The 19,817-nt window shown below is 42.4% G+C and overlaps 1 protein-coding gene across 9 annotated transcripts in view; it reads left to right on the top strand.

Moving 5' to 3' along the window:
* myo3b (myosin IIIB) overlaps positions 1–19,817 on the top strand; it is a 104,533-nt gene that overhangs the window by 68,406 nt on the left and 16,310 nt on the right. For all 9 annotated transcript variants that reach the window (XM_055878774.1, XM_055878771.1, XM_055878770.1 and 6 more), the window contains one exon: positions 640–760. In XM_055878774.1, the coding sequence (XP_055734749.1) occupies positions 640–760 (121 nt within the window). The remainder of the gene's footprint in view (positions 1–639; positions 761–19,817) is intronic.

Genomic DNA, 19,817 nt, shown 5'->3' with positions numbered 1-19,817 from the left:
AGGTGATTTGTCTTTGCGCTTCTCTTTCTACAGATGTTAGACCCCTTTTTGGTAAAGACCTGAGGTTCTTTGGTAGCACTTTGATATCCTGCTCGAATTCAATATGTGAAATAGAAGAGCCACTCCGTGACTAGGAGCACATCAGAGTCTTTGAAGTCTGATCCAATTTTTGCTGCTCACCATTTGATGTTGAAAGGATGAAATGAGGAAAACGCAGTAACTCTGCTGAGCATATGTAAGATTTAAAAAGCAAAATCCTTTGGAGGATGTACTTAGAAATGTTAAGCAGATTAATACTTTCCTATAGCTCTTTTATTCAAAGGTAATTTCTTTATATGAGAGGTCTGTCTGTGTTGTTATTTTCAACCTCACAATTAAGTCAGTGTGCTGCTATTTGCAGGGAGGTAGGGGTAATAGCGGGGCCTATGCGATTGCATTAGCATGTGATTAACATTGCAAAACACTTTCATGGGTTGTGTCTGCCAAAACAGTAAATTAAAAATAAATGAATTTGAATCCAGTATGACTAAGAAACAATAATAAATAGGCGGCCTGCTTTTACTTGTGTCTTTCTGTCTGTGTATTTTGTGTTTCCATTGACAGTACTCTTCTGGCTGTGTTTATGCTTCTTCTTTAAAGGTTGCTCCCGACCGCCATGATAAACAACTGAGAAATGACAGCAGAGACAAAGTCAGAGAAGACACAGTAGTGAAGCCTTGCAGGGAGACAGGCAGCCTACGAGACACACAGTGTAAACAAGGTAAGCCCGAGCACAGAGCTGAAGGGTGCAGGTAATTACGTAAGGAGACAGGAGACAGGAGAAATCCAGCTTTAATTGATAAAGTGCCATTTTTAATTCAGGAACCCTTTCATCCCTACCAATCCTTCCTGACTTTTTTTGTTGACAACAAAGGGAGAAAGTATTATGAGTGATATTTATATGGTATTTTAACCTGGGTCAACTGGTCATAAACGATGTCTCATCGCAGGGGTTTTAGAAGTGGAGCTATAGCACTTCAAAGCCTCATTCTCCTACACGCCAAGCCCTTTGCTAAAGATCTCATCAATGGCGCTAATAGACACCCATCGTAACGGTGACAAGAAAATACACAAACCCTGATTTGTTGAACATATGTTTGGTTTGCTCTTTGCCCAAGGCGCTGAATTCCATTAATTCATGCTGCCTGGGAGGCTGAGTGGGTGGTTGAGAAGGGGGCTGCTGATTACGGCCGTCACCCAGCCCACCACTAGCCTGCCTGGGTAATGGGGGCCCGGCCCTTCATTAATGTTATTACGAGACTGAGGTAAGAGACGGAGGTGGAATACCGTTTAGCTGCACGACCGGGAGATTACGTGGATTAGACATGATAATATAACACAGACAGGGCTCTCCAGCGGGCGCGGGATTAGTGTCAGCATGCCACAGCAGGTCTGGGTTAGATAGCAGCTAATTCGGTAATGCTGGATACAGGTGACCCCCGCTCTGAAGCATCACTGCCGCTGACAAGGGACTGCTTTTAAGAATTTATGATGTGTGAATATGAAGGGAAATGCTGGAAGGAATAGCAGTTTGAGTTTAATTTCATTCATTGAAATATGCATTTAAAGTGTTTCCCCCACTGTAGTTCCCTGGTTTATACTAGCAAAAATAATTAAGCAGTTATGCCATTATAAATTGGGAAAATATTCATTATAACTAGCTAGGTCCATTAATGAGGTTTGAAACTCCCTTCTCCTGAGAGCAGAGTAGCTGGTTTCGGGGCAAAATGCTAAATGCTGTGATAAAAACATTTTCATTTTCCGTAAGCCATGGGCTTTCATAATGCTTCACTTGTGTTGTGTGTAGAGGTCACATAGACTTTCAGGTATTCATAATCTCTTTCCTCCACGTTTATATTCTGAGGTCTGCTTATGGCTCAAGTTGCTTTCAGGAAACCATATTTGAATACGTTGAGGGAGGCCAAGGGCTCAGGCACCCAGGGTACACTTTGATCCCTGCAGATCTGAGGCCTTTTTTATCCTGAGGTTGAGCGAGTCATGGAAGCCTGGCCCTGCCAGATGTTTGGAGACCAGGCTTCTTCCTGTGTCTCATCCTGCCGACGCCCCTGGTGAACACTTATATTCTGGGGCTGAGGTGAACCTGGAGTGTTTCAGGACACCAACAGAGAAAGTTGAAAATTAGCCCAGGAAATTCAAATCCGCTTTGCGTTTGGCCAAAAGAGCTGTGGCACGACCCGGAACCTCTCTGCGTTTGATGGACGCTAAGTCCCTTCTAAGTAATTTGACTGAGCTCAGCTGTGGTGTGTGGTCCAGGACAGCCCCATTTGTGAAAGCAAGACAGGGGAGATTACCCTTAGTTTCAAAGATGTCTGTTTCAGTGTATGTTTAACACAGGGCTAAGGGACTATCCTCCAGTTTTAGCCAGATACCAGCAGTGCTGTCTTTGTGGAAGGAAGAAGGAAATAGAGAATTAAAGCACTCCACAGACGCAGCCCTTCTTTACATCCCACTGGGCACAAACTGGTTGAATCAACGTTGTTTCAATGTAATATATCAACGTATTGTAATATGGAATCTATGTGGAAAATACATTGGATTGCAGAAAGTTATCACCATTATGTCATTATGGTAAAAAAAACAATTCTACATAGACAAAACTTGTATATAATATGTTGAATTTGTACCTTTGAAACAATGTCAGATCTTCAATGTTATATCCACAATCAGAAGAAAAAAACAGTAGACTGGGCAGCACATCCTACTGGAGAGTTGATTTATTTATAGCAGGGATGGGCAACTTTGATGGGGGTGGGGGCAACTAAAAATCTGAACTCATCATGAGGGGCTGCAGTGACTTGCGGGCCTGCGTACCCACATCCATACCCACACATGCTGTTAGAACCCATCCTAGTCTTTTGGGTGAAATTTTGTTGTGGAAACCCCTTGCGAGCAAAACATTTTAGCAGCCCCCCTCTTGACAGTGGAGACATTCCTGCAATTCTACACATTTTACCATGGGGTGTAGAGAATAATAGTAATAATTTCATGTAATTCTACTCATTTTGCCATGGCACGGAGAGAAAATTTTGCCGTTTTTACAGTGTATTTCCTGCAATTCTACACATTTTACCATGGGGTGTAGAGAATAATAGTAATAATTTCATGTAATTCTACTCATTTTGCCATGGCACGGAGAGAAAATTTTGCCGTTTTTACAGTGTATTTCCTGCAATTCTACAGATTTTGCCATAGTGTGGACATTTTTTGGGGAAGTTTTTAATATACAGTGGGGAGAACAAGTATTTGATACACTGCCGATTTTGCAGGTTTTCCTACTTACAAAGCATATAGAGGTCTGTAATTTTTAGGTACACTTCAACTGTGAGATACGGAATCTAAAACAGAAATCCATAAAATCACATTGTATGATTTTTAAGTAATTAATTTGCATTTTATTGCATGACATAAATATTTGATCACCTATCAACCAGTAAGAATTCCGGCTCTCACAGACCTGTTAGTTTTTCTTTAAGAAACCCTCCTGTTCTTCTCTCATTACCTGTATTAACTGCACCTGTTTGAACTCGTTACCTGTATAAAAGACACCTGTCCACACACTCAATCAAACAGACTCCAACCTCTCCACAATGGCCAAGACCAGAGAGCTGTGTAAGGACATCGGGGATAAAATTGTAGACCTGCACAAGGCTGGGATGGGCTACAGGACAATAGGCAAGCAGCTTGGTGAGAAGGCAACAACTGTTGGCGAAATTATTAGAAAATGGAAGAAGTTCAAGATGACGGTCAATCACCCTCGGTCTGGGGTTCCATGCAAGATCTCACCTCATGGGGCATCAATGATCATGAGGAAGGTGAGGGATCAGCCCAGAACTACACAGCAGGACCTGGTCAATGACCTGAAGAGAGCTGGGACCACAGTCTCAAAGAAAACTATTAGTAACACACTACGCCGTCATGGATTAAAAGCGTGCAGCCCACGCAATGTCCCCCTGCTCAAGCCAGCGCATGTCCAGGCCCGTCTGAAGTTTGCCAATGACCATCTGGATGATCCAGAGGAGGAATGGGAGAAAGTCATGTTGTCTGATGATTCAAAAATAGAGCTTTTTGGTCTAAACTCCACTCGCCATGTTTGGAGGAAGAAGAAAGATGAGTACAACCCCAAGAACACCATCCCAACCGTGAAGCATGGAGGTGGAAACATCATTCTTTGGGGATGCTTTTCTGCAAAGGGGACAGGACGACTGCACCGTATTGAGGGGAGGATGGATGGGGCCATGTATCGCGAGATCTTGGCCAACAACCTCCTTCCCTCAGTAAGAGCATTGAAGATGGGTCGTGGCTGGGTTTTCCAGCATGACAACGACCCGAAACACACAGCCAGGGCAACTAAAGAGTGGCTCCGTAAGAAGCATCTCAAGGTCCTGGAGTGGCCTAGCCAGTCTCCAGACCTGAACCCAATAGAAAATCTTTGGAGGGAGCTGAAAGTCCGTATTGCCCAGCGACAGCCCCGAAACCTGAAGGATCTGGAGAAGGTCTGTATGGAGGAGTGGGCCAAAATTCCTGCTGCAGTGTGTGCAAACCTGGTCAAGAACTACAGGAAACGTATGATCTCTGTAATTGCAAACAAAGGTTTCTGTACCAATTATTAAGTTCTGCTTTTCTGATGTATCAAATACTTATGTCATGCAATAAAATGCAAATTAATTACTTAAAAATCATACAATGTGATTTTCTGGATTTTTGTTTTAGATTCCGTCTCTCGCAATTGAAGTGTACCTATGATAAAAAAATTACAGACCTCTACATGCTTTGTAAGTAGGAAAATCTGCAAAATTGGCAGTGTATTAAATACTTGTTCTCCCCACTGTAATATCTAAGAGTGACTGACAAAATCATTGGGGCTGGTAATTTGACCATGATTACTACAAGTTTAGATAGCTGGCTAGACTAACTTTCCAATCTAAAAATTATTAGCTGACATGGGCTAGTTGAGTGACTGCCAGTAGCTAGGTTTCCATCCAATTGGCGACAGATTGTAATGCAAATTTTCCAAAATCTGCATAACGAACTTGTTGCAGATAAAAATCAGTGCGTGATGATGTAGCGCACACAAAATTGACTTTTAAACTTACATTTTCATGTACCGAATAAGAATCTAAAGTTTATTATGCTTCCATTGCATTTTCAAGTCTACCTTTTTCTGGCACCACTCCGCCAGGGCCCTCACCTCCTCCCTGTAGGCTGTCTTGTCATCGTTGGTAATCAGACCTACCATTGTTGTGCAAACTTGATGATTGAGTTGAAGATGTGTGTGGCCAACCAGTCATGGGTGAACAGGGAGTACTGGGGGGACTGAGCACACAACCTTGTGGGGCCGCCTGTGTTGAGGATCAGCGCCGTAGAGGTGTTGTTATCTACCTTCACCACCTAGGGGCAGCCTGTCAGGAAGTCCAGGACCAAGTTGCACAGGGTGGGGTTCAGACCCTGGGCCCCAAACTTAATGATGAGCTTGGACGGTACTATCGTGTTGAAGACTGAGATGTAGTTAAAGAACAGCATTTTTACATAAGTATTCCTCTTGTCCAGATGGGTTAGGGCAGTGGGCAGTGTGATGGCGATTGTGTCATCCGTGGATCTATTGAGGCGGAATGCAAATTGCAGTGGGTCTAGGGTGTCGGGTAAGGGGGAGGTGATATGATCCTTAAGTCATTTCTCAAAGCACTTCATGATGACAGACATGAGTGCTACGGGGCGATAGTCCTTTAGTTCAGTTACTTTTGCTTTCTTGGGTACAGGAATAATGGTGGACATCTTGAAGCAAGTGGCGTCAACAGACTGAGATAGGGAGAGATTGAATACTCCAGCCAGCTGGTCTGCGCATGCTCTGAGGACGCAGCTAGTGATGCCATCTGTGCCTGTAGCTTTGCGAGGGTTAAAAAGCTTAAATATCTTACTCACGTCAGCCACGCAGTACGAGAGCTCACAGTCTAGGGAAGTGGTGGTGGCCCACGTCGGCGGCACTGTGTTTTCCTCTAAGTGAGTGAAGATGGTGTTTAGCTTGTCCCGGGAGCAAGACGTCGGTGTCCGCATCGTGGCTTCTTTTCCCGTTATAATCCGTGATTGTTTGGAGTCCCTGCCATATACGTCTCGTGTCTGAGCCTTTGAATTGCTGCTACACTTTGTCTCTGTACTAACATTTTGCCTGTTTGATTGCCTATGATGGGTATAACTGGACTGTTTCTACTCCGTATTCCCAGTCATCTTGCCGTGGTTAAATGTGGTGGTTTGTGCTTTCAGTTTTGCGCAAATGCTGCCATCTATCCACGATATTTGGTTTGGATAGGTTTTAATTGTCACAGTGGGAACAACATCCCTTATACACTTCATGATGAACTCAGTCAGTGTATACGTCAATGTTATTCTCAGAGGTAACCCGGAACATATCCTAGTCCACGTGATCAAAACAATCTTGAAGCATGGATTCCGATTGGTCAAACCAGCATTGAACAGTCTTTACCAAGGGTACTTCCTGTTTGAGTTTCTGCCTATAGAAAAGGAGGAGCGGGATAGAGGCGTGTTCTGATTTGCTGAAGGGAGGGCAAGGGAGGGCCTTGTAGCCGTCCCGGAACCGGAAGGGAGAGTAGCAATAGTTGTGAGTTTTTGAAGCACGAGTGGCGCAGGCACTCGTTGATACTTGTTGTTAAAAGTTTGGTAGAGTTTTACTAAGATTTGCTTTATTAAAGTCCCCAGCTTGTGGCCTCAGGATATGTGGTTTCCAGTTTGCACAAAGTTCAGTGTAGTTCCTTTGGAGTTGTCGTGGTATCGGTTTGAGGGGGAATATACATGGCTGTGATGAGGACCAAAGAGAATTCTCTCGGGAGGTAATGCGGTCGGCATTTGATTGTGAGATATTCTAGGTTGAGTTAACAAAAGGGCTTGAGTTCCTATATGTTACCACAATCACACCATGAGTAGTTAATCATCAAACATACACCTCCGCCTTTCTTTTCCTGGAAAGTTCTTTATTCCTGTCTGTGCGATGTACTGAGAAACCAGCTGGCTGTATGTATGGGTACAGTATATCCGGAGAGAGGCATCATTTTCGTGAAACAGAGTATGTTACAGTCTCTGATGTCTCCCTGGTAGGAGATTCGGCTTGATCACGTCTACTTTATTTTCCAGTGACTGAACGTAAGTCGCCCTGTAAAGTTCATAAGAAATTATTTAATCTGTAGCCTAATGGTGCATGGTTTCCCGAGTCGTAGTGGGAGGACCACACAACATATCACCAAGTTTACTTCCTTATGATGGTTATTATATCAATATTTGTGCAAAGGGGTTTCCACTAACATTTCTCTCATTATTAATTTTAACGACACAAAAGATCACACCATGTCGAACGAACAAATTATCTGTCAGCATTAACACCATTTTTTAAAACCTTTATTTAACTAGGCAGGTCAGTTAAGAACAAATTCTTATTTTCAATGACAGCCTAGGAACAGTGCCTTGTTCAGGGGCAGATCGACAGATTTTTACCTTGTCAGCTCGGGGATTCGATCTTGCAACCTTTCGGTTACTAATCCAACGCTCTAACCACTAGGCTACCTGCCGCCCCAAAATGCATACAATTTAACCGCAACTTCCTGTTTCCATCCCAGCTGGCGTAATTAGTTTTTATACATTATGACTTTACTCATAGAAACTGGATGGAAACGTGGTTAGTGACTGACATAACAAGAAAAACCGCTGAAGCACAACCAAATTTTGAAATTGCACCTTGTGTATTCTACTATTCTAACTCTCTGTAACGGTTGTCCTCCTACTCTTCGTCCGAAGAGGAGGAGTATTGATTGGACCAAAGCGCAGCGTGGAATGTGGACATAATGAAGTTTATTAAAGTAAAGACAAACACTTAAACAAACTACAAAATAACAAACGACGTAGACTGACCTGAACAAGAACTTACATAAACACTAAGAACGCATGAAACAGGAACAGACTACCTAAATCGAACAAACAAACCGAAACAGTCCCGTGTGGTGCACAGACACAAACACGGAAGACATACAGCCACAAACAAACAGTGTGAACAACCTACCTTAATATGGTTCTCAATCAGAGGAAACGTAAAACACCTGTCCCTGATTGAGAACCATATCAGGCTAAATGACAATGAACCTAAACATAGAAACACATAACATAGAATGCCCACCCCAACTCATGCCCTGACCAACTAAACACATACAAAAACAAGAGAAAACAGGTCAGGAACGTGACACTCTCAGCATTAAGTAGAGACCCCTATCTGAGTTAACCCCCCCTGTTGTCAACCTAACACAAATCGAAATGACTTTTGTAATGAGGCTATTTTACAAACTAATGTAACAGTTTTTATTCAACCTTAAAATGAGTAACTCATCCATGGCCATATTTTGAGGTTACTGTAACTTTAAAAGTATTATTATGTAATCAAGTGTGCATGTTCAGCATAGCATGCAAAGGTCGCAGGTCTGTGGCGATCTTCACAGAACTTCAAACAGTACTTTTAATGTAATCTCAACTACAATCCTGGTAATTTGGTTGTGCTATTAGATGAAATACAGGGATAACACATTAAGTTGTTGTATAAATATAAAATATCTGACATTGTATTCCCATTTGAACTTTGTTGTGCTTTTAAATGGTTGAAAGTGCAGTGATAACACATTGGGAACTCAACAAACTTCTGACTGTCTTTCTGAGTGGGTGTAGAAAGGTTGAAATCTCATCGATCAACGTCTCAACCAAAAATTACCCACATTTCCATGATGAAATGATGTGGTTTGTGTCAAAGCTTGACACACAAAAGTGTCAACCTTTGATTTGCAGCATTTTGTCACCAAGAAAGTTCAGTGAGGTGCATCCACCAAACATTCATGTAAACAGAACACTTACAGTATGTAACTTCTCTCCCTGTCTCACTAGCCTGAATATTAATACAATATGAATAATAATTCAAAATGAGTCAAGCAGACGAAGGCTCTGCGAGCAATGCGGCGATATGATCAGAGTGCTGTTTACGCTCCTCAGTGTGGTAAACAGGCTGGTGCCGAGGATCAGTCAGAGGCTGACTTTATGGTTTATGAAAGCTGAGCTACTTATGTTAACAGGCTTTTTGAAGATTATAGTCCTGGTAAACATACATGTCAGAAGTGAAACAGTGATAAAGAGGAGTCACAACACAGAGACCAATTACCGCTGCGTCTAGAAAGACACTTAACCTGGTCTTTTGATGAGTAGGGAAGAAAAAGGAAAGGAAAAGAGGAAGGCTCAGTACCTTCGAGGTTATTGTTCTGTACCTCGACTCTACAGATGTAGCATCTTAATTTGAGCCAGTTTGCTACAGCAGGAAAATAATCCTGCAACAACAGAAAATGTAAATTATTATGTGAATTATAATTAATGGAAATTTTTTGTAGGGGTTGATACATTTTTTGTTAGGGCAAACCAAGTCCGACATTTTAAAGTGGAAATTACAAACTTTAGAAGCCTTTTTATTCCTTGAATATAATACAAGTTTACATTTCCTGCAGTGCAGAAAAATTCTCAGCAACTAAATAATGAAGATCCTACATCTGTATAGGGTGTACTAGTCAAGTCATTGTGCCTTGATTTGATTGGCACCCTGAGCTGTGCTGCAGCTGTGAGTGGTCAATGGGAACACGGCATTAGGACATGGAATTACCCAGTTGCAATGTTCTAAAACCCACGTTTACTGATCCATCCCACTTTCCTACCGTCCAACTTGCTCATTACCAGCAACTCTGACACCACTTACCACATGTCCTCCCACTAGCTGAGCAACCTACTCCCCCAGTTCATCCCCTACCCTCACCAACACCACCATATCAACATACATCTGCAAGACAAATGATCCACCCTCTCCGTGTTCCTCAGACAAATACTCTCCCTCCCTCTCTCACTGTCTCTCAACCTTTTTGATTTATCTGTCTGTCTCCACCCATCATAGAGGCTGAAATTACAGGTGCGTCGCAGAGGTAGCTGAAATTTGGAGTGGATAGGAAGACTCAACTTAACGGAAGGAAGGAAGGAGGACTCTTGTCTGCCACTACCTACCATAATCCTCTTAATGTCAGTGAGAGTAGTTAACAGGATGTACTTCCAAACTACTCATCATCACAATTTCTACAGAATAATCTTTTCAAACGTACCTGTAGTATATGAAGGTATAAGATTATATTGTAACTTTTCTTTTAGTATCGTACAAGTGGTTTGGGTTATTTGGAACGTTTTGTAATGCCAGAACTTTTAAAGGCCCCGTGCAGTCCAAAAAAAAATAATCCCGTGTTTTATGTATATCTCCACACTATGAGGTTGGATTAATACTGTATAATAATACTAATGCCCTTTTAGTGTAAAAGCTGTTTGAAAAGACCGCCTGAAATGTCAGCCTGTTTTGGTGGGATGGAGTTTTGGCCTGCCTGGTGACATCATCAGGCGGTAAATACAACAATAGACCAAAAGAAACAGAGTTAGTAACCTCTCTGCCATTAACAGCTAGTTTTCACTTTTCTCCTCCCAACTCAGACCTTGTCCCAGATAGTCCTAGCAAAATTCTTGCTGGAGAAATTGCTCTTTGCTAAGAAGCTATTTATATTTTACGATTTTGATTTGAAAACAGTCACAGAAAGGTACATAATTGTTACCCAGAAATTATTTGATATTGAAGATATCCCGTTTAAGATTTCCCGTTTTTTAAAGTTGTTGTACTTTAGTTGTTGATCTTTAGAAGTGATTATAAGAATGTATATTATCCATCACAGTACATTTCAGTTGCTTGGTTCACTTGTAGGATGTTTTCTCAATGACTGCCCGACTTCCCTTGTGCAACATACCAACATGTACTCACTGCTCAATCTGGAAGGCTGTAATGATACATTATACAGAGGTCTGACAAATTATTGACTTCCAAAAAACTGTGGGATTTTCCCAGCACATGAAGATTTGTTCAGAAGTCAAGCCCCAAATCTGCCATCAGTGGAAATGATTGATTTCAGTGTGAAAAATTGAAAATTGGTTGTAAGTAATAACATCCTCTGCCTGCATTAGTTAAAAACAGATGCAGGAAATGCCCTTTGGACCATTATCTGGAAAACCTTGTGATTTTCCTAGTGTGCCTTATAATTCAAAGCACATGGTTTCCCAAATTAAGACATTGGTAATAAATCACAGTAGTCCTGAAAAGCTCTCGAACTCCTATTGAAGTTTGACTAGAGTTAGCTATCTATTCAGGGACTTTCTGTTAGCAATAAACAGTGTGTGTGTGTGTGTGTGCGCGCGTGTGAGGGTTTGTGAGGGAAAAGAGAGGTATGGGCTGCACATGTCTTATTTAGACATCAAAGGACTCCACTGATGATTTTTCATTATAATCCATGCCTTTTGGTGTTTCGGCTCCCTCCATCTGAATAAACAAAGCCCAAGTGGATAACTGGGGTCTGGGAGAAGTCAGGTGATCACAGCACATGATTCAGGAAGTAAATCGATACATCTCTTTAATTTATTCGGCTAAAATCCCATTTAGCAGCTCTTCGATGTTGTTTCTGAGGAGCATTCTGATTTTCAAGGGATTTAATACTGGTATTTAGACATGTATTACGAATCATCTGAACCTCTTTGAAAATGAAAGAAAGTACCTATCTAAAAAATTATTTTTATCTGGAGATGCAAGCATGTACAAAATGTAAGTCTGTTGCAAACTCTGCTGGAATGTTTTAATCTTCTGTATTCTCTGATCATTATTCCTCACCGCAAACATCAGATGGTGCCCACTATTATCAAATAGCAAGCCTAGTGTGAGCCACTGTCTGACCTCTTCCCAGACCTACCTGGGTCCAAAATGCTCTCGTGCCAGAAGCCCGTTTGGCAGCCTCAGTGTCTGTAAGATATCTGCGGCAACAACATTCCTCTGGGACTGGCCTGGATCAAATGGCAGTGATTTCCCAGAATAGATGTAGAGGAGATGGGAAGCCTGACCCTTTCTCTGATCTGCTACACGCTTTAATCGCTGCGGGTCATGCTGGATAAATGGGGATGTTGGAACTGAGAGTTGTGTTTCTGACTCCTAGACTGCACAGACACACAGGGATCCAGCTGTATATCAGAGCAGCCAAGTTACAATCATTCACTCAGGATGGAGGGTCTAATGTGAATATAGAAAACATCTCACCTCAGACCCCAAACATAAGTCTCCTCCGTTCAGTCGTGTAGTGCTGTGATGAATCGTTGCTTTGCCATGAACATCTGATGTCCTTAGTTTGTTTGTTTTAAAGGAAAGGGCCATGCCTGACTGAACAGACCTTGTGAAATAACAAGATTGCATGTCAGCTAACTAGCTATCTCTAGCATGACTACTCTTAGTTTTTAAAATTTTCTTAACAACATATTTTGTTCCAGTGATAAACAGTTCGTGCTGCTATATAGTTACATTATTCTGCAGTATGATTACATTATGAAACTTTGTTCAAGGACGTCATTATTCTTGATTGAGTGCTTTGATGCTGTTTCAGGGGAATTAGAAATTTGCTTATCAAACCCATTTCAGACATCATTAAAATAACATATTTTTTGTAAAAACCTAAGGTGCATAATACACAAAACCGCAATCCCTACACCAATAGTGCCATGCTCCAACCAGCTGAGCTAATGGTTGTTTAGATACATTTCAGAATGGTATTTGCACAGGAGGTTGACTAGTACGCCTACTACACATTCAGAATCAAACCATGAAGGAAACAGTGTCCTAAGGGCATTTTGTCAATTCCCGGCTGCCAATTGCTAATCTAAATGTATTCGCCACCTCAAGTTAGAGTTATATGACAAACAGTATAAGTCAAAAGTAGCATAGGGTTCTCTTTCAGTTATTAATTTCGATATCTCAGATTTGAGGGTTCGCTAGGACGGCCTACTCTCTTGGAAGTACCTTTCAAAAGCGTCTGTTGGAGACAGACAGGTTGAGTGGAGAATGAGGTGAGACCCTCACTTCCATAAAAGGAGCCACTCTCTCTCCCTCTGGTTATTCTCACTTCTCTTCCTCATATCGAATACCTGTTTGCCTTCTTATCTGCTCACAAGTAAACCGTGAAGGATATCGCTGCTGAGCGTAGGTCTTCAGACCCTGTTGAGAGGTTGAGTACTAACGGGAAGGTTTTTGTTTTCGAGTAGAAATTCCTTTTCTACTTTTCAGTCTCCATTGGTAGTTGGCGTCATTGCTAGCTATTGGGACTGGGTTAGCCCACGCTGCAAGGCTTAGGTTAACTTGGCTAGTATCTAATGTTAATGGCGTACCAAACTAGCTAGTTAGGTGCCTTGCAGCTATCACCCAAAGACATCGTAATCTTCTCTGTCAGTACACACACACACACAATAGTTAACAGAATATTCTATTCTGTCGAATAAAACAACCATTATAATGCAATACAAGCATTATAACATAATCTTGCAATTTTCCACGACAGTAATAATAGTGTTAAACATAATTTTTTTATGACTACCTCATCTCTGTTTTCCAATGCCTCGCAAAGAAGAGCACCTATTGGTAGATGGGTAAAAATTAAAAATCAAGCAGACACTGAATATCCCTTTGAGCATGGGGAAGTTATTAATTACACTTTGGATTGTGTATCAACACACCCAGTCACTACAAAATACAGGGTTTTTCCCAATTCAGTTGTCAGAGAAGAAGGAAACTGCTCAGGGATTTCACCATGGTGACTTGGTGACTTTAAAACAGTTACGGAGTTTAATGGCAGTGATAGGAGAGAACTGAGGATAGATCAACATTGTATTTACTCCACAATACTAACCTAATTGACAGAGTGAAAATAATGAAGCCTGTACAGAATAGACTCACAGTTGTAATCGCTGCCAAAGGTGATTCTAACATGTATTGACTCAGGGGTGTGAATAAATGTATGTAAATTAGAATTTCTGTATTTATTTTTCAATACATTTGCAAAAAAACATTGTTTGCACTTTCTCATTATGGTGTATTGTGTGTAGATTGGTGAGAGAAAACCCCCAGTTTTTATCCATTTTGAATTCAGGCAGTAACACAACAGAACCTGCAATAAGTCAAGGAGTATGAATACTTTCTGAAGGCACTGTAGGTTCAACTAGACGAGAGAACAGAGCTAGCAATGCTATCGTGTTGCTGGTAGGGTATGCTAGTGAGGTTGGCTTGCTTAGAGGCAAGGCTCCTAACTAGCTAGCTTGGTATGCCATTTATATAAGATACTATTTGCTAGCCACAAGCCGCAGGGCTTCTAACTTGCTAGCCTACGCCGTCTACACGTTGTTCTTGCAACAAGCATTGCTCGGTCCCCTAACAAGCCTTGTCCCTCGCAATGGCGACTGCTATCCCGCCCCGGGACAAGCCTAGCACTTGAACCCCCACGTTCTTGTGCTTGCGGCTCCATGATTGCTGGGAAAGATGCCCACCCTTTATGCATCAATTGTTTGGCTAATGAACATGCCCAGAAGGCTCTCGAGTCCTGTGATCACTGCAGACTGCTATCCCTCCTAGGTCGGCCAACCTAGGGCGCAACCCTGGCAGCTGAGGATGGTGTCCAGGGCCAACGACTCTCTGCCTTACCCTCTCTCTTCGGGTTTAATGGTTGCTACTCCTTCCCCTCTCAGAGTTTTGCAGCAGTGGCAAGGCAGGGCTGCGTTAAGACAAAACCCTATTATCTGTGCAGCAGCTCACTTTTGTGACCCTACTCACATGAAAAAATGGAGGACACACTTTTTGTTCCCCCTGAGGCTCCGCCACCTTCTGAGGTTTTCAGCCAGGGACAGAAGTCAGCGTGTCAGCTTTCCCTCCGGCATCACGACACACGGAGCAGGACAGAAATCTGTCTCACCATCCACTGTGGCACTGTTTTCCCCGTGCCTATGACCTTTTGCCTCTGACTGATATGGTGCAAGCTATCACAGTCAAGCCAGTTATGGTATGCTGTGCTCCGCCAAAGGATGCCCGCTACTTTGTACAAGACAGGGGAACCCTAACCATTCTGCTGCCCCATTCTATGATTGGACAGAATTCCAGTGTTCACTTGAAAACCCCCTCAGCCCTTTTTAGTACTCTGAGCAGTGATGTAAAGTACTTAAGTAAAAAATAATTTAAAGTACTACTTAGGTAGTCTTTTGGGGTATCTGTATTTTACTTTACTATATATATTTTTGACAACTTTTACTTTTACTTCACTGCATTCCTAAAGAAAAAAATATATTTTTACTCCATACATTTTCCTTGACACCCAAAAGTACTCGTTACATTTTGAATGCTTAGCAGGAAAGGAAAATCGTCCATTTCACACACTAATCAATTGAACATCCCTGGTCATCTCTACTGCCTCTGATCTGGCGGACTCACTATCCCCAAAAAAATTAAAATAATAATAATTGTGCATTCTGGTTTGCTTAATATATGTAATTTGAAATTATTTATACTTTTACTTTTGATACTTAAGTATATTTTAAGCCAAATACTTTTAGACTTTTACTCAAGTAGTATTTTACTGGGTGACTTTCACTTTTACTTTAGTCATTTCTGTTAATTAAGGTATCTTTGCTTTTACTCAAGTATGACAATTGGGTACTTTTTCCACCACGGATTCTGAGGGGCGTTTTTTTCCTCTGCTTGGCAAAGACTACTTGGCTCTGTTATGAAGAACACTCTCCATTGAGCTAGAGATCAGTTAGTGTAGTAATTCCTTACTTTACTGTCTGGATGAAAAGGGAACTCCCGAGGCCACAAAGCTTCGGCTTTCCTCGTCCTTTTTTTTACTGCGATTGGTTCACGGAACCAGGCCACTGCTTGCTCTGCCTCCCCATCTTAGGGGAGTGAGTAGCTGGCTAACAACTCTTGACCACCCATGGAGCAGGGCCAAGACATACCAGTTATGTAGCTGTCCTACTGCCCAGTATAAGGAATACTGCGCTGCAGGTGTTTCCTTCTTCCTCTGGCTATATTACCTGACATCTTCCTTCATGGCGCTGGCTGCTCTGTTCTGAGAGAGAGAGCTTCCCGCATCTATCCAGACTAGGGTTACAAAGGTTCAGAAACTTTCCTGGAAATTTCCAGAAAGTTTCCATGGGAAGTTAAGCCCTGGAATTTGGGGAATTTTGCTTAAATTCATTCAAAAAGTTAGCTTATAAGAGTGAACCTTTTTTGTGGGATACATATAATGCAATTCTAGGTAATGTAGCATATTTTGGTTAAACTATCCCCAATTCAATGGAATTGCAACCCTCTACATGCACAGTGTATTCTTCCATCACATGTGCAGTGCACTCTTCCATCACTCTTCAATCACAGCTGATTCTCAAGATCTTGCACACTAATGAGATGCTATTGAGCCCACACAACTACACTGTCTGAGCCAAGGACTACATGCTTTCTGGTAAGTTTTGATTACAGTACTGGGTGGGGTGAATATATTTTATATGACATACATGATTTTTTGTTTACTAGTAAATAGCAGCCTACAGCAAGTGTGTTTAAATAATTGTAACTTGTTAACAATTTCTGCTAGTTATTTTTTGCTACCATGTGGGTTTTAGCTTGCTTGAGCCTGCAAACTGAGGAGTGTTAATTCACCTGTTTCCATACATGTTTCTTTTTTTTTTATATATCTTACAAAGGAGTTGTTTAATCTAACTGCTTAACTATTTATCTGTACGTAGAATTGCATTTGTTTGTTTTTTACTCATTTTGTTCTAGTCTTTACAGGAAAATGCCACGAGCACTATGTGATGTGTGGAGACATTTCACGGCAGCTCATGTAGAAGGAAAAGCTGTGTACATTTGCAAATACTGTGCCAAATCATATGTGAAGAATGCAACAAAGATGCAGAATCATCTGGCCAGGTGCATAATGTTCCCTCAGCGCTCACAACAAGCAACCTCTGACAAAAGTCCCTCTACTTCTATTTGAGATGAAAATGTTGAATGAGATACGTTATCGATAGCAACAGCTCATGGTCCCCCTGAAATCCGATTTTTTTTGACTCAATGAAGGAATGCATTCAGAGAAATGCTGATGAATGTCTTGCTCGAGCTGTGCATGCAACTGGTTCACCTCTGATGCTCACAGGCAATGTGTATTGGAAGAGATTTCTGAATGTTCTTCGCCCAGCATACACCCCTCCAACCAGACATGCTTTATCTACTCATTTGCTGGATGCAGAGTTCAACAGAATTTAAGTGGAGGTCAAGCAAATCGTAGAGAAAGCAGACTGTATTGCAATCATCCCTGATGGGTGGTCAAATGTTTGTGGGCAAGGAATAATCATCTCCACCCCTCAACCAGTATTCTACAAGAGCACAGACACAAGGGACAACAGACACACCGGTTTCTACATTGCAGATGAGCTGAAGGCAGTCATCAATGGCCTTGGACCATAGAAGGTATTTGCACTGGTGACAGACAATGCTGCAAACATGAAGGCTGCTTGGTCTAAAATGGAGGAGTCCATTAAATCTGCTCCTAACGGTTATCATGGCACTGAAAACAATGGATACACTCTACAAGAGAGCCAAGGAAATGGTTAGGTATGTGGAGGGTCATCAAGTTATAGCAGCAATCTACCTCACCAAGCAAAGTGAGAAGAATAAGAGCACCACATTGAAGCTGCCCAGCAACACCCGTTGGGGTGGTGTTGTCATCATGTTTGACAGTCTCCTGGAGGGGAAGGAGTCTCCAAGAAATGGCCATATCACAGTCTGCCGATATGGACAACCCAATCAAGAGGATCCTCCTGGATGATGTATTTTGGGAGAGAGTGGTAAGCAGCCTGAAACTCCTGAAACCAATAGCAGTAGCCATTGCACGGATTGAGGGAGACAATGCCATCCTGTCTGAAATACATCAAAAAGTGTGAGACTTCTGCCTGAAGCCCATACACACCGCAGCGTACATTTTGGACCCCAAGTATGCTGGCAAGAGCATCCTGTCTGGTGCAGAGATCAACAAGGCCTATGGTGTCATCACTTCCGTGTCTCGCCACCTTGGCCTGGATGAGGGCACGGTTCTTGGCAGTCTGGCGAAGTACACTTCCAAGCAAGGGCTTTGGGATGGAGATGGAATATGGCAGTCGTGCCAACATATCTCATCAGCCATCTGGTGGAAGGTACTTTGTGGATCTGAGGCTCTTTCCCCTGTTGCCGCCATCATCTTCCAAATCCCATCAACATCAGCCGCCTCAGAGCGCAACTGGTCCTTGTTTGGGAACACACACACCAAAGCACGCAACAGGCTGACCAATACATGGGTTGAGAAATTGGTGGCCATCTGGACAAATTTGAGGCTTTTTGAGCCTGACAACGAGCCATCTTCAACAAGGTTGGAAAGTGACAGTGAAGATGAGGGCTCAGTCTGATGTTCAAGAGGTGGACATTGAGGAGGTCCAGGGAGAAGACATGGAAGCCTGAGAGGAAAAGAACCTAAGTTTTAGTTTCTAGACTATCATTTTACAGATGTATGTTGAACATGTTTTTGGGAGATGCGATGGATTATTGGGGATCATTCAATATTCCCTTTTGTTGTTCAGTGAAATCAAGCCATGTGAAGAGTCAACTCATTTAATTAAAGTCTCCATATGGTAAATATGTCCAATGCAAAAAAACATCTACATTTAAATGGTATTAATATTAATTTGCATATATTTCTGTTAATTCACATATATTCTTGTTAAGTCCCATATATTCCCGTTAATTCCCACGGAAAGTTTCCACCTCAGGATATTCCCCAAAATGTGCAAACCTAATCCAGACTGATTTACTGCAGCCTGGTATAAGTGACGACCCTATAGGTGAAAAAAATGCACCCCATGATAAAATGTGTAAAATTGCAGGAAATAAGCTTTAACCTGAATAATTCTCTCCATCAACAAAAGGGGTGTGAACAGTTTGTGTCATGAACAGTGCTTGTGCCCTTAGAAATAGACGTGGAGCCTCCCGAGTGGCGCAGTGGTCTAAGGCACTGCATCTGGGTTCGAGTCCAGGCTCTGTCGCAGCCGGCCGTGACCCGGAGGCCCATGGGGCGGCGCACAATTGGCCCAGCGTCGTCCAGGTTAGGGAGGGTTTGGCCGGCAAGGATATCCTTGTCTCATCGCGCACTAGCGACTCCTGTTGCTGGCCGGGCGCAGTGCACGCTGACACGGTCGCCAGGTGTATGGTGTTTCCTCCGACACATTGGTGCGGCTGGCTTCCGGTTTGGATGGGCATTGTGTCAAGAAGCAGTGTGGCTTTGTTGGGTTGTGTTTCGGAGGACGCATGGCTCTCGACCTTCGCCTCTCCCGAGTCCGTACTGGAGTTACAGTGATGAGACAAGACTGTAACTACTACCAATTGGATACCACGAAATTGGGGAGAAAAAAGGGGTGACTTTTTTTATATATATATATATAAGAAATTGACGTAACGCGTCTTCCTGCACGAACACGCAGGTGGGTGTGGGATGTTCCCCAATGCTGGGGGGGCCCGAGTGAAAATGTTTGGGAACCCCTGCCCGAGTGAACTCGGATGCTTTAGTTTTCTGGGCATAGCCAATGAGAGAGAACGAAAAAAGGAAAGAGACAGGCCCGCAACTCTTGGAAAAGAGTGCCAGCCCATTTTGTACTCTCTCTGTTTTACAGTTGGTGCATTTTTGTCATGGAGAAGTTATGTGACTAGACAGATTGTTCCTCCCTACACTCTGTTTTCCATGGTCCTATGTGCTTTGCAGGACTTTTTT

This window comes from Salvelinus fontinalis, chromosome 23, assembly GCF_029448725.1.
Source record: "Salvelinus fontinalis isolate EN_2023a chromosome 23, ASM2944872v1, whole genome shotgun sequence".
In the NCBI taxonomy this organism is placed as follows: domain Eukaryota; kingdom Metazoa; phylum Chordata; class Actinopteri; order Salmoniformes; family Salmonidae; genus Salvelinus; species Salvelinus fontinalis.
This window is presented reverse-complemented; position numbering and strand designations above follow the sequence as displayed.